The 17,160-nt window shown below is 42.6% G+C and overlaps 1 protein-coding gene across 1 annotated transcript in view; it reads left to right on the forward strand.

Moving 5' to 3' along the window:
* Positions 1 to 2,568: 2,568 nt before the first annotated feature.
* The window catches only part of gpx7 (glutathione peroxidase 7), a 30,125-nt gene continuing 15,533 nt past the window's right edge, over positions 2,569 to 17,160 (forward strand). The window contains exons 1-2 of the mRNA XM_084309338.1: positions 2,569 to 2,776; positions 12,468 to 12,729. Of these exons, the coding sequence (XP_084165464.1) occupies positions 2,573 to 2,776; positions 12,468 to 12,729 (466 nt within the window). The 5' untranslated portion in view covers positions 2,569 to 2,572. The remainder of the gene's footprint in view (positions 2,777 to 12,467; positions 12,730 to 17,160) is intronic.

Consider the following 17,160-nt stretch of genomic DNA (forward strand, 5'->3'; position numbering starts at 1 on the left):
GGTTACTCTCACAATTTTGAAGTCTTTGGGTAAGTGTCCCTGTTTTATGGAGAGGTTTATTATGTGTGTGATGACTGGGGTCATACGCCAGGGGCGCACGAAGGCAAGCGTGTGTTTCGTGTGAGAACAGCTCGCGTGGCCGTCTTGATTGATTGAATTTATTGAAAAAAACGTTAGATTGCAGAATGGGTACAATACAGTACGGGCCGGCTCAATACAGACAACTGCTACGAGGATGCAGACCGTATTGTTTACATCAGGGTCCTCCATTTTCAATTTATCAGGACATTTATGACATACAAATATACAGTACTGTGTAAGAAAAGAAAAAAAATATCATAAGAAAAATATATACATCTGAAGGGGGAGAAACTGTACATGGGTGCTCTTTGAGAGCGGTTTTGGAGGAGGGTAGGGATTCACATTATTTTACGGCTGTGGGTAGGGCGTTCCACATTATTGTGGCATAATTGCTAAACGTGTTTAGTCCCTTTTCCCCTCGTCCACACCGAGTCCGACTTCAGAGCAGGCGGAAGCACGCGGATATACATTGGAACAGCTGTAAATGCCTATAGTCTATATGCGAAGTCCCTGTTTGAAGATTTTTTTTAAAAGATTTCCAGTTCCAGTGTTCTATTCTGTAATTGTCCATTTTGCATGTATAACCCGTTATTATCTCATTAATAAAAATCACAGTGGCGCGGGACGCACTCGCCGTGGTAAAATGCCCAGACAGCTTTGTATTTGAATTATTATTCCGGTGTGTTTTCTTTACTGAAATAATAATCCAAATACAAAGCTGTCTGGGCATTTTACCACATCGTAACTAACAAACTATGGCATTGTTGTGTTATAGTCTTTTCACGAACGCACACTGCCGCGTTTTGTTCGTCTTCGACGCGCAAATGTCGGCGCGGCTGCGTTGAATTTGACATAAAAGCAGACTAGGCACGAGCTGAGAATACGTTTCTTCTTCTTCTTTTTCTTCTTCTTCTTCTTCTTCTTCTTCTTCTTCTTCTTCTTCTTCTTCTTCTTCTTCTTCTTCTTCTTCTTCTTCTTCTTCTTCTTCTTCTTCTTCTTCTTCTTCTTCTTCTTCTTTTGTGTTTAAATGGCGAATCGCAACCACTCTGAGCATTATCGCCACCTACTGTTCATTTACTCAATCTTTTGACTTTTGAATCTATTGGCTCGCTGATAACAAACTATCATTACACATGGGCAAAACAGAGTCCATTCTCTTCGGTTCAAATAACAAACTCAGCAAGACCGACGGCTTCTCAGTTACAGTGGGTGACAATATTGTCACAAGGAAAGATGAAATTACCTACCTGGGCTCCATCCTAGAGGCTAATCTTTCCTGTGACAAAATGGCATCCAGTGTAATAAAAAAAGTCAACCAACGAACTCGATTCTTGTACCGGATCTCCTCTCTGGTAAACAAGAACACCCTGAGGACTCTGGCAGGAGCACTCATACAAGGGTACTACGACTATGCTTGCACCTCATGGTACCAAAGCACCTCAAAGGCTAGCCATACCACTGAAGAAGGACATTAGTCCGAAACATGTCTGCTTTTGATACAGGCTGCCATTAAAAAACATTGAACCTGTGAGTGCTGGTCCGGCTACCCTGCTTTGATATACTGAACTTTATGGGATTACAGCACCCAGTGTGAGAACTTGTGAGCGCGGTCTAACTTGACTATAAACATCTCAAAACAAACTGGTCAGACTACTGCTTGACCTTACTCCTAGAACCCACCTCACCCCTGCCCACTTTGACAACCTAGGATGGCTTAGAGTAGACGACAGAGTACAGCAACTTGCAATGGGCCTGGTCTACAAGATACACTACACGACCAAGGTACCCATGTACATGTCAAAATACTTCCCAAAGGTCAGTGAATACCACGATCACAACACCAGAGGGAGCTCCACAAATCATGTTAAACCCAGATTCGGCTCAAACAAGGGACTAAACACGTTTCGCAATTATGCCACATCAATGTGAAACGCCCTACCCAAAGCTGTAAAGGAATATGAATCACTACCCACTTTCAAAAACACTCTCAAAGAACACCTACGGGAGACTGCAATTCGAAACTGGCCCATGTAAATGTCCTAACCCAACCCCCTCCAATGTACAGTAAATGACCAAGTATGGTTGTCAATATTCCAATGTACAGTTTTGCTTGTATAGTTGTACAGTGTCCCCCCCCCCCCCACCCCACCCACCGAACCACCTCCAATGTACAGCCCCCCCCCACTCTTTTTGTATCACAATGTTGTTGTCATAAATGTATAGATGTAGCAGTACTGTATATCTGTATGTCATGTATGTCATATATGTCCTGATTAATTGAAAATGGGGGACCCTGATGTAAACAAGACGAAAGTCTTTCTCTGGTCTGCATCCCCTTAACAATTGTGTGTATTGAGCTGTACTGTATTGTACCCATTCTGAAATCTGTTAATAAAGTTTTCAATCAATCAATCAAAACTCTTCATCGTCCTGCTGGAGCGAACTAAGCCCCGCCCACCCGGCGCACAGCTTTCTGCAGCGGTGGAACCCAATGTTATTGTGCGATCGGGACGAGAGCAAGACACTTATTTATTTACTTGAGTTGGCTGTTGGAACTAGAATGATGCTTCTCGGGGCGCTCACGCTGTTAATTACTCTAGTCAACATCATCGATACCAAACAGAAAGATTTCTACACGTTCAAAGTAGTTAACAGCAGAGGGAGATTAATATCCCTGGAGAAGTATCGGGGTTCGGTAAGTCTGGGTTTCGAGCGTCAGCAGTAGGCTATACTATCCTGTGTACCGATTTCTTTGCATGCAGTATCCTTTTGCATGACAGCTTACAGTATATGCACGCATGTATTTCTGTCAAGAATGGGATGTTGTGCTTTAAAAAAAATACACTTGAACATGTCGTACTAACATGGTGATCTAGTAGTGCAGCAGTTTGACTAGATTATTTGTGCACATCATATTGTAGGCTATAGCCTACGTGGCAATAGGTCTGCCTGCAACCCTGAGCTCGCCAGATGTTCATTCAAAGAGGTTGTGATGCAGTAGACATTTATATTTGTTCTGTCTAGTTTGGACAAGACTCAGCCTATCCATACTATACTTTAACCAATAACTAAGCAGTGGAATTTGCATTTTAATATGTTTTATTGGATTGGTCATTAGTTGCCTGTAATGGCAATCTTGTTTATTTCAGGTAAATTGCTGGTTAATTAGACAGTAGACTGCTATATTATTTCCCACGATATAGCCTTATATTGTTAAGAAACATTAGTAGGCTAGAAGTAGTCGCAGCAGTTATTATTAGTAACCTAGTAGTATCAGCATTCTTTTATTATTCCCATAATAATATGAAACATTTCAGTGATTCTTTTTCTATGAAGTATAGCTATTACGTTATAACATTTGAATTAACCACGCAAAAAAACATCATTGTATTGTATATATCATTGATACATTACTTTTACCATGGCAGTAACATGGTAAAGTATTTATACAATTGCCAGTACAATGGTAAAAACAGAAATTACCATTAAACTACCATGATACTTTTTCAAATGTTTGTAAGGGAACAGACAACCTGTGATTACTTCATCATGACACTAGATGTCAACACCAGATTAATGGAATCACCTAAACCCATCACTGCAGTTGAATGATGAAAGTGGAACATAAACAAAGAAAGACTCACTTATTTCTCTCACTCCTGTATGAGTCACTAGAAACTGTATATGAAGTAATGTGACCCACCCTGCCGTATTCAACTCCTCTTTCTTTGCCTTGTACCTGTACAGGTTCCCTCTCGATATCTTCACTAACACTTACGATTGATAACTCAAAGGGTAAAAAAAAAAGAAGAGGATTGGTCACATTATTGGGACCTCTGATTCAAAAGAAAGGTATCAATCAACACATTCACCTCATGCTGTTGGATGTGTGTATAACTGCAACCACCCATGATCTCACATCTTTGTGCTTGCTTGTGACAACCCAAGTTTATATCCTTGCCATCTTTAGTTGGTAATTCTGTTTATCGATCAATATGTGCATTTAAAGATTGGGGAGTTCTATTGAAAAAGTCAAATTGTGGCCGTGCAGGCACTGCAGGATCCTAGAGGGGTTCTGTATTGCATGAGTGGACTCGCCCGTGGGTCAAATTCCTTTATTGACCCCCTTGGGGAAATTTGGTCATCATAGCAGCATGGGGGAGGTATAGGTATGGGTAGGGTAATAGTAGAAAGACATAAATATAGGCAATATAATTGTATCTGAATATAAAAATATGAGGTAAACAATTACAATATCATTAACTCTGAATATAAAAATGAGAAAAATAAACAGTGTAAACAACGGTGCAGGTGATGTATGCCCTATCAGTTATATTATATGTTACAATATATTATATATATATAAATAAATAAAAAGTGCTAAATGTGTTTTTTGTTGTTGTTTTTTAGATGCAAAGTACCTATATAACTGGCAACCACACTCAGTCACTCATTCATTCATTCCTTCACTCACAGATAGGCACTCTCCCCCTAGTGGTGGCTCACGTGCACAACACATTGTGTTCAATCAAAGAGCCTGGAAGGCATTGCATCTATGACACTTCTGCATCTGTGTCCTATTTTTTTTATGTCATGTTTATTTATTATTATTATTTTTTTAACTTCCGCTAGCATTCCTGACAGATGCTATTAGCTTCTTCCGATATCTCAAAAACCACAACACCGCTCTTTGAATGAACCAAAGTTACTCCTAAAAGTGGTTAGAGATCCCTATGTGCCTCGGAAATGTTTCTGATCAGCAGTTTCTAGAGAAAATGGGCAAAAAGCTAAAAATGATTTAGTATTTTTTTCAAAATCATATTCTTGTCACTTCATGGGGCCCCACCAGAATCATGCTCACAAACCATTTCAGGTCTCCACCCGTAGTTTTAAGAAATGCTGTGAGGGAGTGCTGCTGGCGGAACAAAACCTCGTAACTCCAAAAACCCAACTTTTCAGCAGATGAAAAAAACGAACACAGATTTGAGGGCGAATAGAGTTACGAGGTTTAGACAGATGATTGGTTTAATGCTTTCCCATTGTGTAGACTTTGTAAAACCACACACATGGAGGATGATCTAATGAGTTGATAAAAAAAAAAAATGGAGTTACGAGGTTTTGTTCCGCCAGCAGCGATATAAACATTTCTGTTTTTTTTGTTTTGTTGGCTTAGTCATAGGCTCATAGCTAAACACTAAATAGTTTATGTTTACTTGCAAACTGCCATATGCTGCCAACAAAATTCTGTAGGCTATGGCAAATAGAGTAGTTTAGTGGAAAAATAAATAAACAAAGAATTTATATATATGTGTACAAATATGTTGCACAAATATGTCATACATGTGGGGATGTATTCATCAATCTACAAAACTAAAGCTTAAAATGTCACAAAGTGTATAACGTGAACTCCTAGGCCTAGGGGAATCCATCGTCCATTCAGCGCAGACCTTATACAAGGAAAATGTACACTCTCACACTATATTTCCTGTTCTGGGGATAATTTAAATAAATTGCAGGAGGACATTATGAAGCAATGAAGGAAATTATTAAACTTCAAATTTGGTTTGATTTCAACAAATTGTCATAAAATTGATCCGAGAACAAAATAATTCTGTTTGGAAATTGTAGTAAAGATATACGTATACAGATAAAAGTAGATAGGGTGGATATTGAAAGAGTTTCTGAAATACAATTTCTTGGTGTCACGATTGACCAAAAAATTGGAAATCACATATTAAACACGTTCAAACCAAATTGTCAAGGAGCGTTTCAGTTATAAACAAAGCAAAGCAGGTCCTGGATCACAAATCACTTCACATCACTGTTCACTAGTTTCACCATATTTAACCTACTGCGTTGAAGTCTGGGGAAATAATTACAAATGCTCATTATGCCCATTAACCATCCTACAGAAAAGAGCTGTGCGCATCATTCACAAGGTTGGATATCTGGACCATACTAATTCACTATTCTTACAGTAAAAACTATTCAAATGTACTGATATTGTACTGTATCAAACTGCACAAATAATGTATAAAGCAAAAAATAATAAACTCCCAGGAAATATAAAAAAAAAAGTGTTCAACATGCAAGATGGGGGTTACAATTTATGGGGAAAATCTTATTTTAAAAGATACAATTTTCAACCATGAAACATCTTTGTATTTCAATTTGCGGAGAAAATTATGGAATGGTTGTGAGTTAAAGCAATGTCAAAACATGTAACAGTTTAAAATAAAATATAGTCAAATGGTTTTCCAGAGGTACAGAGATGAGGAAGGGGTTTGATAGTTATATGAGTATTGGCTGAGCGTCCCGCTCAAGCCTATTGAGATACCCCTTATCTCCTTGTACCTAGTGTACACCACCACGAACAATTTATGCACCCACACCTGACCGGGTCCCGCCTCTATGGAGGCGTAGCCTATAAGACCATGGTACTGGTCACCAAACACCCTTCCTCGCCAAAATCCCGTTCCAGTAATAGATCCCTCAAAAAGGGAACTCAGGGCCGCTTAGAGCGGGACGCTCAGCCAATACTCATATAACTAGGTTATCTACATAACCTATCGTTATATTTCATATGGCTATCGTGTCCCGCTCAAGCCTATTGAGATATGGGTTAGAGCGGACGCGAGACCCGACAGATGTACCCCCTGAGGACCCGTAAGCCCACATCAAGGGGTGCGGGGAGCCCTGTCACCCCATCCTTCCTAACGAAGGGGGGGCGCAGTCAACTCCACCTGAGTGCGAACAAGAGGGAACTAGAACCCCTTGAACACACAGCACAGGCGGAACCACGTGTGACCTAACACACTGTGGCCCATACCCACACACTCCTGCTACCCTACCAACGGACGGGAAGCAGGAAAGGCCACAGACCCCAGAACCGCCTGGGAGACAGAACCCCCGGTCATGTCCATGAGGTAAAACCTTGCAAAGGGGCCCGGGGAGGACCATGATCCTCCACCGAAGCCCCACCCAGGAGAGCGACAGAGGCAGCCACCCCACGAGTGGAGTGCGCCCTGACGCCCCCAGGGGGATCCTGCCCAGCCAACGTGTAGCAGAGGGCAATGCCCTCACACAACCAATGGGACAGGCGTTGTTTGATAGTGCCTCACCGGCATGAGAACCACCGTGACAGACAACAAGCTGAACGGTGACCCCGAGGTCCTGAGTACGGCTGAGGTAATTCCCAAAGCACGGACCGGACATGACAGGTGAAGGCCCACATCTAACTCACTACCGTGAGGAGGCGGATGAAACGCCTGAACCACAATATCCCTGGAGCGGAAGAACTCTGGATATTTACAGGCACGAAGGCAGGATTAGGCCGCAGAGTGGCACCGCAATCGGACGAAAGACAGGCACTCTGGACGTACCGAGAGAGCACAAAGCACACCCACGCGTCAGCGGAGGTGACGGCCAGCAAGAACGCGGTCTTGAACGACAGCTGTTCCAACGTCGCCTGCTCGAGCGGCTCAAACGGGGCCAAGGACAACCGACCGAGGACCAATTGAAGATCCCAAGTCGGAGCCAAGGAGCTCTCTCTTCTTCTGGCTGCGCGGTGTGAGGCGGTGTGGGGCCTAGGACAATACCGCCGCGCTCCAGCAGAAGACCAAAATCCCCTGCGGAGAGGGGAACCCTGAGCGGTTATAGCTTGCGGCTGGGTCAAAGCTAATAACGTCAACAACCTCGCGCGATGTGTCGACGCCGGCTGGCCCTCAAGGCCCCGCCACCAGACACCATTTTTTTAATAGAAAAAACAGCAATTCGAACCCAGTTCTAATCGCTGCCAATTCCATACCATGGCGGATACAGGCTTTAGCAGCCCACCAGCCACTCGCCAGGCCGACCCACCCATGGCGTCGGCCGGGCGGGGCACTGTTTCAATATGTCAAAAGCAAAGGACTGATGTTAACACGGAGCACCATTGGTGGTTGCAAACAGCAACCTCCACTGTGGTGTGCACCATGAAAGGGTTAAATGAATAAAAGAACTAAACCACAAAACTGTAGAATGAGCAAACCCATATACACAACGTTAAGGGGAGGCGGACCAGAACGAACTAGTCCCGCCTTCATTCAAAATATTCACAACAGCACACCAGCCCTAGCTTAGCCCATTTACCAAAAAGGTAAACAAAGCCCCCCCCCCCGCATACTCCCCCAATAGACACTGATTGACCTTCAGCATGAATGGTTGAAAGGAGAGAAAGCTGTAGCATAGACAGACCTTCTCATAGCAGAGTGACAGAACAAAACAGTCCCACTACACTACAGCCTAGCGTGGGGCGATGTGGAATCCAGATTAACAACCGCCTGCGCACAACACGCAACATGTTTACAATGTCGGCTGGACCCATAGCCCCACTACCCGACGCCAATGTGGATAGGAACTAGCCAGCTGAGCCCTAACCCGCCGTTAAGTCCCATCCTGCAGTAGTATAGCTCTACTGCTACACCGCCGAGCTCACGCATCGGCTCCCAGATGGGGACACCGTTCAACAGACCCCGCCGGAACACAAAGGTAACGTACCTGGCTAGGCTACCTAGCCACGGCCTACCCTGTTGTCAACCCATTTACCCGTAAAAAGGTAAATAGGACTCAGCAAAACCCCCACATCAGCTACCGACTGACCTTCATTGATGAACCGGGCAAGAGGAGGGAGAAGTGACATCTCACGGCGGAGACATTAGAACAGCGTAGCAGTAGAGTTCAGCATGTAGCATTAGTATTAGCATGTAGCTAGCATTAGTTGTTTAACAGCACGCTTGCAGGACCGTTTGGAACCTGTTCACTGCAGTGAACGTTCACCAAACCATCCCCCCCTGGCGCCAATACACAACATGGTTGTGTAACAAGAACCCAGCATTACTAACACTAATACCCGTGCCTAATGACACAGGGCTCACCGTTGTACAACCCGGCTCGATAGCCAACGTTGTACGCTGCACCTTGATCTGGCTGCCGACAGATGAGGAACATCAACATAGGCCCGTCGTGTCGCTGAAACATGCCTCGAAGATGCCAGGGGCACGCAAACCTCCGGTAAGCTTTCAACATTACGCAATTCCTCCAATCTTTTTCATACTACTAGTTACATAAGGTGCATTGCATCCAGTATGATGGAACGAAAATAGAGGAAGGGTGTTTGGTGACCAGTACCATGGTCTTATAGGCTACGCCTCCATAGAGGCGGGACCCGGTCAGGTGTGGGTGCATAAATTGTTCGTGGTGGTGTACACTAGGTACAAGGAGATAAGGGGTATCTCAATAGGCTTGAGCGGGACGCGATAGCCATATGAAATATAACTGGCTGTGTGTGTGTGTATATGTATGTATATATGTGCATATGTAGTTATATATATGTATATAAAATGGCTAGACGAAATATACAGGGTAACCTACAGTTTTGGAAAATAATAAGGAATTAATCAAAATGTTTTGAAGGGGAACTATCTTATAAATGGCCTTTTTGAGTGTTTAGCATTGTTTCCTAGCTATGTGAACTTATATTAATATGATCTATGTCTCAAAATTCTCATATTGGTGCATTCTTCCAATTCTCCTCTCACAATATTCACCCTCACTGAACTGAGTCGTTTGAAAATGTGCCTATATGTGATGTCATATAGTCACTGCTGCATGTTAATGTTCAGGCGAAGACGACGCTCCGCAGTGGTTTAGGAGCCCAGGCTCAAAACAGCTTGAGATCTTGAGGTAGAAAAATGCTGTTTTTGAGGACTTGATTAGAAATACAAAACAATGAATAAAAAAAAATATATATATTACAGAGGTGTTCCATAGACTCACAGGAATTGTGTAAAAGTGCCCAAATAGTGAAAGAAATAGTAAAATAGTTCCCCTTTAACTAAGTAAATTTTTGCATTATAAGTCTGACAATAAAGAGAGCATGTAGTTATGAATTACTAAAGTATGATTTGATAATGAGTAAAAAGGGGTGGGATTAAGTGTATACTTCTTCCCACTCCTTTTCAAATATGTGATGACAAAACAATGTAGTTCGTAGTAGTTTTAAATTTTTCTTATATACATTTATTATTTGAATGGCTTAAGGCTATATGTGTACTTGTTGTTTGTTTGTTGTTATTTGAAATAAACTTCAATCAATCAATATTTTAAGGAGGGTAGTTCTACAAAATTGGGTCTGTTACTGCAAAAGCTGGATCGCCCGTCCACCTGAACTTTAAACTGTGGGGCCGGCTCAAAGCCTCTGATTAGAGGGCCTGCTGGGCTTGGACTCATTCTACTATGTAATAAGGTGATAGATAATCAGGTAAGCATTGACTTGACAACTCTAACGTCACTATTGAACCACCAGGCTCCATTTCACTCTTCATCCTCTGTCTGAAATCCCAGCTTCACAGCATCTCTCCCACAGGCCACAGCACTAACTATAGCAGCTTGCATGGAATGTTCAGAATATTCTCAATTGTATTCGCAAGCTTGTCTGCCTACTCTCCGAGCTAACGCGTATGGCTGTTTGTTGAGTCTCTGTACTGTATTGCAGCGTTTTCTCCATTAATGCGTGGCCTTTTTTCCCTCCTCTGCCTCAGCAGTAACATAGGCACAACATTGGCATATATAGGTCAATAGTACTTTGGAATGCTCTGCCAAAAAACATCTCATCCACAATACAATACAATTACTTATATCTTGCAAACTTGTCAAGTATGTAACTTATCTGTGTATTTTATCTCTTTTTGTTTTGTTTGACTGGAATGTTAGATTTTATAATTTATTTATGTGTTTTGTTTAATTTTGTATTCGTATTTTTTGTTGTACATTTGTATTGTATTTGTTTTGTCCAGGACACCAGGAAGACTAGAGGCTCTTTCATGTGTCTCTAATGGGGATCCTTTTAACACTTTGATTGCCTAAGGCTAAATTCATGATATACCATAGGTTGCCAGCTCTATTTGTCTATGGAGAAATTCCCCTTCTTTGCAGGGCTATAACTTTTTAAATTCTATTGCTAAATTGCCATTATTAGGGCCCATTCAAAGTCCTATATGTATTGTTCAGGGTGAATGAACGTTAAACTTTTTCATTCACATATTCATACTAAAATATGATCTAAAGTATAAGTATGTTTTCATCTCTTTCTGCAGCTTTCTCCAGAACGTGATTTATAGCCCCAAATGCATTATATTGATGATCAAATACAGTTTGATAGCAATCGGCGCGATATAAAATAATCCAACTGGACGGACTTCTGGAAGTTACTACACTTCATCTGATGTTGACCGGATGGGCGAGGGGGCGTTTATAATTCCGTGGGCAGCGTTATACCATTCATCTAATGTGGGTCAAATGTTCATCAGATCAGTTAGTATAGAAGACATTGAAAAATAACGCTGAATCTTACCGTATCTTCCCCGCGCCGTTGGGCGATGAGCGTAGAGTATACATTTTCCTATTATGGGATGTTGGAATACCCGGTCCATTTCCAGGTTGTATAATGGTATATACGTCCAAATCATGTTGTTTATCGAGTTATTGGCAACGGATCGCTATGTATTGTGACGAGCTAGAGTGCCGGGACCTTTACCGAGTGCCCAGAAGTAATATGGGAGAACAGCACATCGTCCAAGTAACTTCCTGTTAGGCGATTGCGCCGATCGGCCACCAGATGGCGCTCTTGAACCGCTAGAGGGTTCAGTGGGGCTTTTTGGTGGGTATCAGGCCAGCGGATGGGAAATATGAATCCGATCACAGATTTTTGAAATATTGATATCAAAGACGAGTTACGGCGTCTTCGGCAATGTAGATTCATGTAGTGTGGGTGATATGGTCATCAGAGCAGTTAGTAAAGAACACGTTGGAAAATAACGCTGGATCTTACCGTATCTTCCTCGCGCCGTTGGACGATCAGCTTGGAGTAGACAGTTTTCTATTATGGGATGTTGATCTAGATGAACCATTTCCAGGTTGTATAATACTATATACGTCCAAATAACGTTGTTTATTGAGTTAGGGCGAGCGATTGATTATCCAGTGTGTCGAGATGGAGTCTGGCTAACGATCGCGAGTGCCCGGACGAAATATGGGTGAGCACTTCCTGTTTGGCGCGTCACTTCCTGTTGGGCGATCTGCCGATCGGCCACCAGATGGCGCTCTTGAACCGTTAGACAGTTGAGTGGAGCTCAGCAGTATATCTCAGGTCCCCGGAGGAGAAATATGATTTCGATCACAGATTTTTGAAATATTGATATCAAAGACGTGTTACGGCGTCTTCGGCAGAATGAGCATGGCGGGCAATGACGAGTTTCGGCGTTTCCGGCGATTAAAGTGTTAATAAACATAAACATAATGTTTTTAATAAACATAAACATAAACATAGTGTTTTCCACTGACTGCAGGTGTCTCTGGTGGTGAACGTGGCCAGTGACTGTGGCTTCACAGAGCAGCACTACACCGACCTGCAGCAGCTCCAGCGGGACTACGGCCCGTATCACTTCAACGTGCTGGCCTTCCCCTGCAACCAGTTTGGCCAGCAGGAGCCCGGCAGCGACAAGGAGATCGATAACTTTGTGCGCAGGGTCTACGGCGTCTCCTTTCCTCTCTTCAGCAAAATCGCAGTGGTCGGAACGGGGGCCAACAATGTGTACAAGTTCTTAGCGGGTGAGTCGGCAGGGCGGGTGCAGGCTATAGGGAGGTGTAGTGGTTACGTCATTGCTGTTTCCGGCCGGTCCACCTCGCAAAATTGCAACGTATTTCCCCATTGCCCATTTCTAAATCATCTTGTTTAAAACAAATAAAGCATGAACATTTTCATGGTGTACCTTTCTGTGAAAATATTCGCAATTAATCGTAAAAAAAAATAGCAGAATTTTATTTCAACCAAAAATGCTTAAACAATAATGTTAGTGATAGAAGGGAACTCATTTTGTGCAAAAATGGAAAGCTTTCCAATGTTCATGAGGCAGAATTGTTACAATAGCCGATAATCCATTTTCCCAATGATAAATCCCTATACGGGTGGACCTCACGGGCGGTCCAAAGTGATGTCAGACTACACCTCCCTATATAGCCGCGTGAGCGGAACGCGACTCTGTGCTACAGTGGGACTCTGTATACAGAGTCGAGGTTTGGCTTCCTTAAAATCGGTCATGTCAATTTTCTCCAAAAACTGCAGATACCAAGTTTATAGGGAGGTCCATGTTTTTAGGGAGTCTCACTGTTGCCAGGTGTTGGACATGATGTTGTTGTAGTGTGCATGGGCCATGTTGATTTTAAAAGTGCGTGGTCACGAAAACAATTAATTGGACTGCAAACTCAACAAACTTTGGGGAAAGGGGTCTGTGGTGAGTTTTTGGAGAACATTGGAATAGATTAAGTGCCCTCAGGCGTGTGTGGAAGTGGCACGGTCGATTTGAAAGAACCCGAACTGTGACTTTCACTACAGTATAGTCCCACTTTAGCACAGAGTGGTGTTCACACAGCTAGTAGGCAAGGGTGTTAAAGAGCATTAAACATTAAAGGTGCACTGTGACCCAGGGCTGGGCGATATGGCCAAAAATGATATCACGATAACAATATGATAATGTTATCATATCACTCTATATCGATAATTATTGATATTGTTATAAGTATTAACACTTTGATTGCCTAAGGCTAAATTCATGATATACCATCCCTTGCCAGCTCTATTTGTCTATGGAAAAGTTCCCCTTCTTTGCAGGGCTATAACTTTTTAAATTATATTGCTAAATTGCCATTATTAGGGCCCATTCAAGGTCCTATATGTATTGTTCATTGTGTAGCAACGTTAAACTTTTTCATTCACATATTCATAGTAAAATATGGTCTAAAGTATAAGTATGTTTTCATCTCTTTCTGCAGTTTTCTCCAGAACGTGATTTATAGCCCCAAATGCATTATATTGATGATGAAATACAGTTTGGTAGGAATCTGTGCGAGAAAAAAAATTTCAATTGGACGTACTTCTTGAAGTTTCTACGTATCATCTGATGATGACCGGATGGGCGGGGGATCGTTTATAATTCCGTGGGCAGTTCATCTAGTGGGGGTGATATGATCATCAGAGCAGTTTATATCGAACACGTTCAAAAATAACGCTGAATCTTACCGTATCTTCCTCGCGCCGTTGGACGATGAGCGTGGAACTGAAATATTCCTATTATGGGATGTAGAAATACGCTATCTATTTCCAGGTTGTATAATAGTATATACGTCCAAATCATGTTGTTTATCGAGTTATTGGCAACGGATCGCGGGAGCTCCACAAATCATGTTAAACCCAGATTCGGCTCAAACAAGGGACTAAACACGTTTCGCAATTATGCCACATCAATGTGGAACGCCCTACCCAAAGCTGTAAAGGAATGTGAATCACTACCCACTTTCAAAAACACTCTCAAAAAACACCTAAGGGAGACTGCAATTCGAAACTGGCCCCTGTAAATGTCCGAACACAACCCCCTCCAATGTACAGTAAATTACCAAGTATGGTCTTGTCAATATTCCAATGTACAGTTTTGTTTGTACAGTTGTACAGTGTCCCCCACCCACCCCTCCTACCTAACCTCCCCCCCACTCCTACCCAACCCCCCCACCCAACCACCTCCAATGTACAGTCCCCCCCCACCCCCCCCCCCCCCACCTACCCAATCCAATGTACAGTTTCTACGTCAAATGTATATACTCTTTTTTCTGGACTCTTTTTGTATCACAAACAGTACTGTATTTGCAAATCTGGTATGTCATAAATGTATAGATGTAGCAGTACTGTCTATCTGTATGTCATGTATGTCATATATGTTACGATTAATTGAAAATGGGGGACCCTGATGTAAACAAGACGAAAGTCTTTCTCTGGTCTGCATCCCCTTAACAATTGTATGTATTGAGCTGTACTGTACTGTACCCATTCTGCAATCTGTTAATAAAGTTTTCAATCAATCAAAAACTCGTTTAAAAAAATTATTTAAAATGTTTATTAGCAACACCGAGCTTTCAAACCCTGCCGCTTGTGTGTGTGAAGCCCTAATGGAACGCTGGGTACCTTTTTGAAATTTATATCTGATATATTTTGGACCCACCGCTAGCTTTTAAGCAGTACTTGGTGGTGCAAATTAACCTGGCTATTATGGAGGAATAAGTGACTGCGTCCACAGTGGTGTGCTGTGCTGGTCCTCAGTAAATGTCCCGCAGGCGAAAAATAAGTTGCTAATAAAGTGCTAATGATTGATACAATGTTTATCGGCTATTGTAACAATTCTGCCTCATGAACATTGGAAAGCTTTCCATTTTTGCACAAAATGAGTTCCCTTCTATCACTAACATTATTGTTTAAGCATTTTTGGTTGAAATAAAATTCTGCGATATTTTTTTTACGATTAATTGCGAATATTTTCATGTTGAGGATTTGAACGTGCCCGCGAGGGGATGACGTTGAGACGTTGTTTGTCACGTTAGGTGGACGTCAGGTGGAAACGTTCTGGACTGGCCCGCCTCCAGAGCGGCAAATTTGAAGACGCTAGACTACTTGGCTGTCAGACGGCCCTGTGTTAAGGCGTGGGAACCCCTTTATTAAGCTTGAATCTTATTGGCTAATAATTGGTTGTGGAGTCCACAACCATGAACCACAATGTGGACGCTAGAAAAAGACACCCCCCCCCCCTCTGCAAATGTTCTCTATTCTGCCTGAGCTGCAGTGAGCACAGAGTGACTGCCAGCCTGCCTCAGTGAGTCTGCCAGTGTTAGAGAGAGTGAGAAGGAGAAGAGGGAGAAAAAAAAAGAATATATAATACAGAGATGAAAAATAATGATTTTTTATTATTATTGTAAACTATATATATATATATAAATTATTTTTATTTTTATTTTTTACTGTTCATATTTTCGGGGGAAGCCTGGCTTCCCTTGGCTTCCAGGAATATTCGCCACTGCTGTGATGTAAGCAGTACGCAACGAGAGCCTTGAGAACCCTTTCGTCATAGTTTTATGCGGTTTGACTGTTATATTACGTGTAGCTCTGCTCAGCGTCATATGCACATACTTCACTTCAGTACTTGTGCACTGAATAAAAACTCAATGTACCTTTACATACCAACATCTGTCTGGCCACACCCCCATCCGCTACCTACATAAGCAGGGGTGTGGCCATGCACTCACCTCCTTCTTCACTTTCACCTCAAGGAAGTGCCTTGTATACCAATCACTTTAAAGGGGAACTATTTTACAATTTCTTTCACTATTTGGGCACTTTTACACAATTCCTGTGAGTCTATGGAACACCTCTGTAATATATATATTTTTTTTATTCATTGTTTTGTATTTCTAATCAAGTCCTCAAAAACAGCATTTTTCTACCTCAAGATCTCAAGCCGTTTTGAGCTGATGTGGACTGGGGTGCAGGTGCTGGTGCCTGAGGAGCCACATTAACATGCAGCAGTGACTATATGACATCACATATAGGCACATTTTCAAACGACTCAGTTCAGTGAGGGTGAATATTGTGAGAGGAGAATTGGAAGAATGCGCCAATATGAGAATTTTGAGACATAGATCATATTAATATAAGTTCACATAGCTAGGAAACAATGCTAAACACTCAAAAAGGCCATTTATAAGATAGTTCCCCTTTAAGTAAGTCGTTAAGCTGAAGAAAGTTGAGAAAGCGTTTACATTATTTCTTGTTCTTTTCTTTCTCTCATAATTTCAAAAGAAAATAACTAAGCTATAATGTTTACCTCGGGGGGTCGCGCTAGCAACGTCGCCCTTCACCAGCGGTTCTCCGTTGCCTCCTCCGTCGTGCGTCTTGTGGCGGGTTTGACGCCGCTGTCGTGGACGTCACTCACGCCCGATAGGCGTCCGATGGGTAGCTTGCCTCTCCAAGGAGCTGGTGCACCAGCGGCATCTCCTGTGAGATGGCCTGGTTCCTGCTCTGGTTCCTCCGCCGCCGGGGGGTCGTCTGCCGTTGGGCAGCCGGCGCCTCTTGTGGCGGAGGATTTGAGACGCAAGCTTTTCGCTTCTGCTCGCTCCCGTCGTAGGATGGTAGCTTGCAGGTGCGAACGGCCTGGTTTCGGG

This window comes from Notolepis coatsorum (assembly GCF_963971535.1).
Source record: "Notolepis coatsorum genome assembly, chromosome: 2".
Lineage (NCBI taxonomy): Eukaryota > Metazoa > Chordata > Actinopteri > Aulopiformes > Paralepididae > Notolepis > Notolepis coatsorum.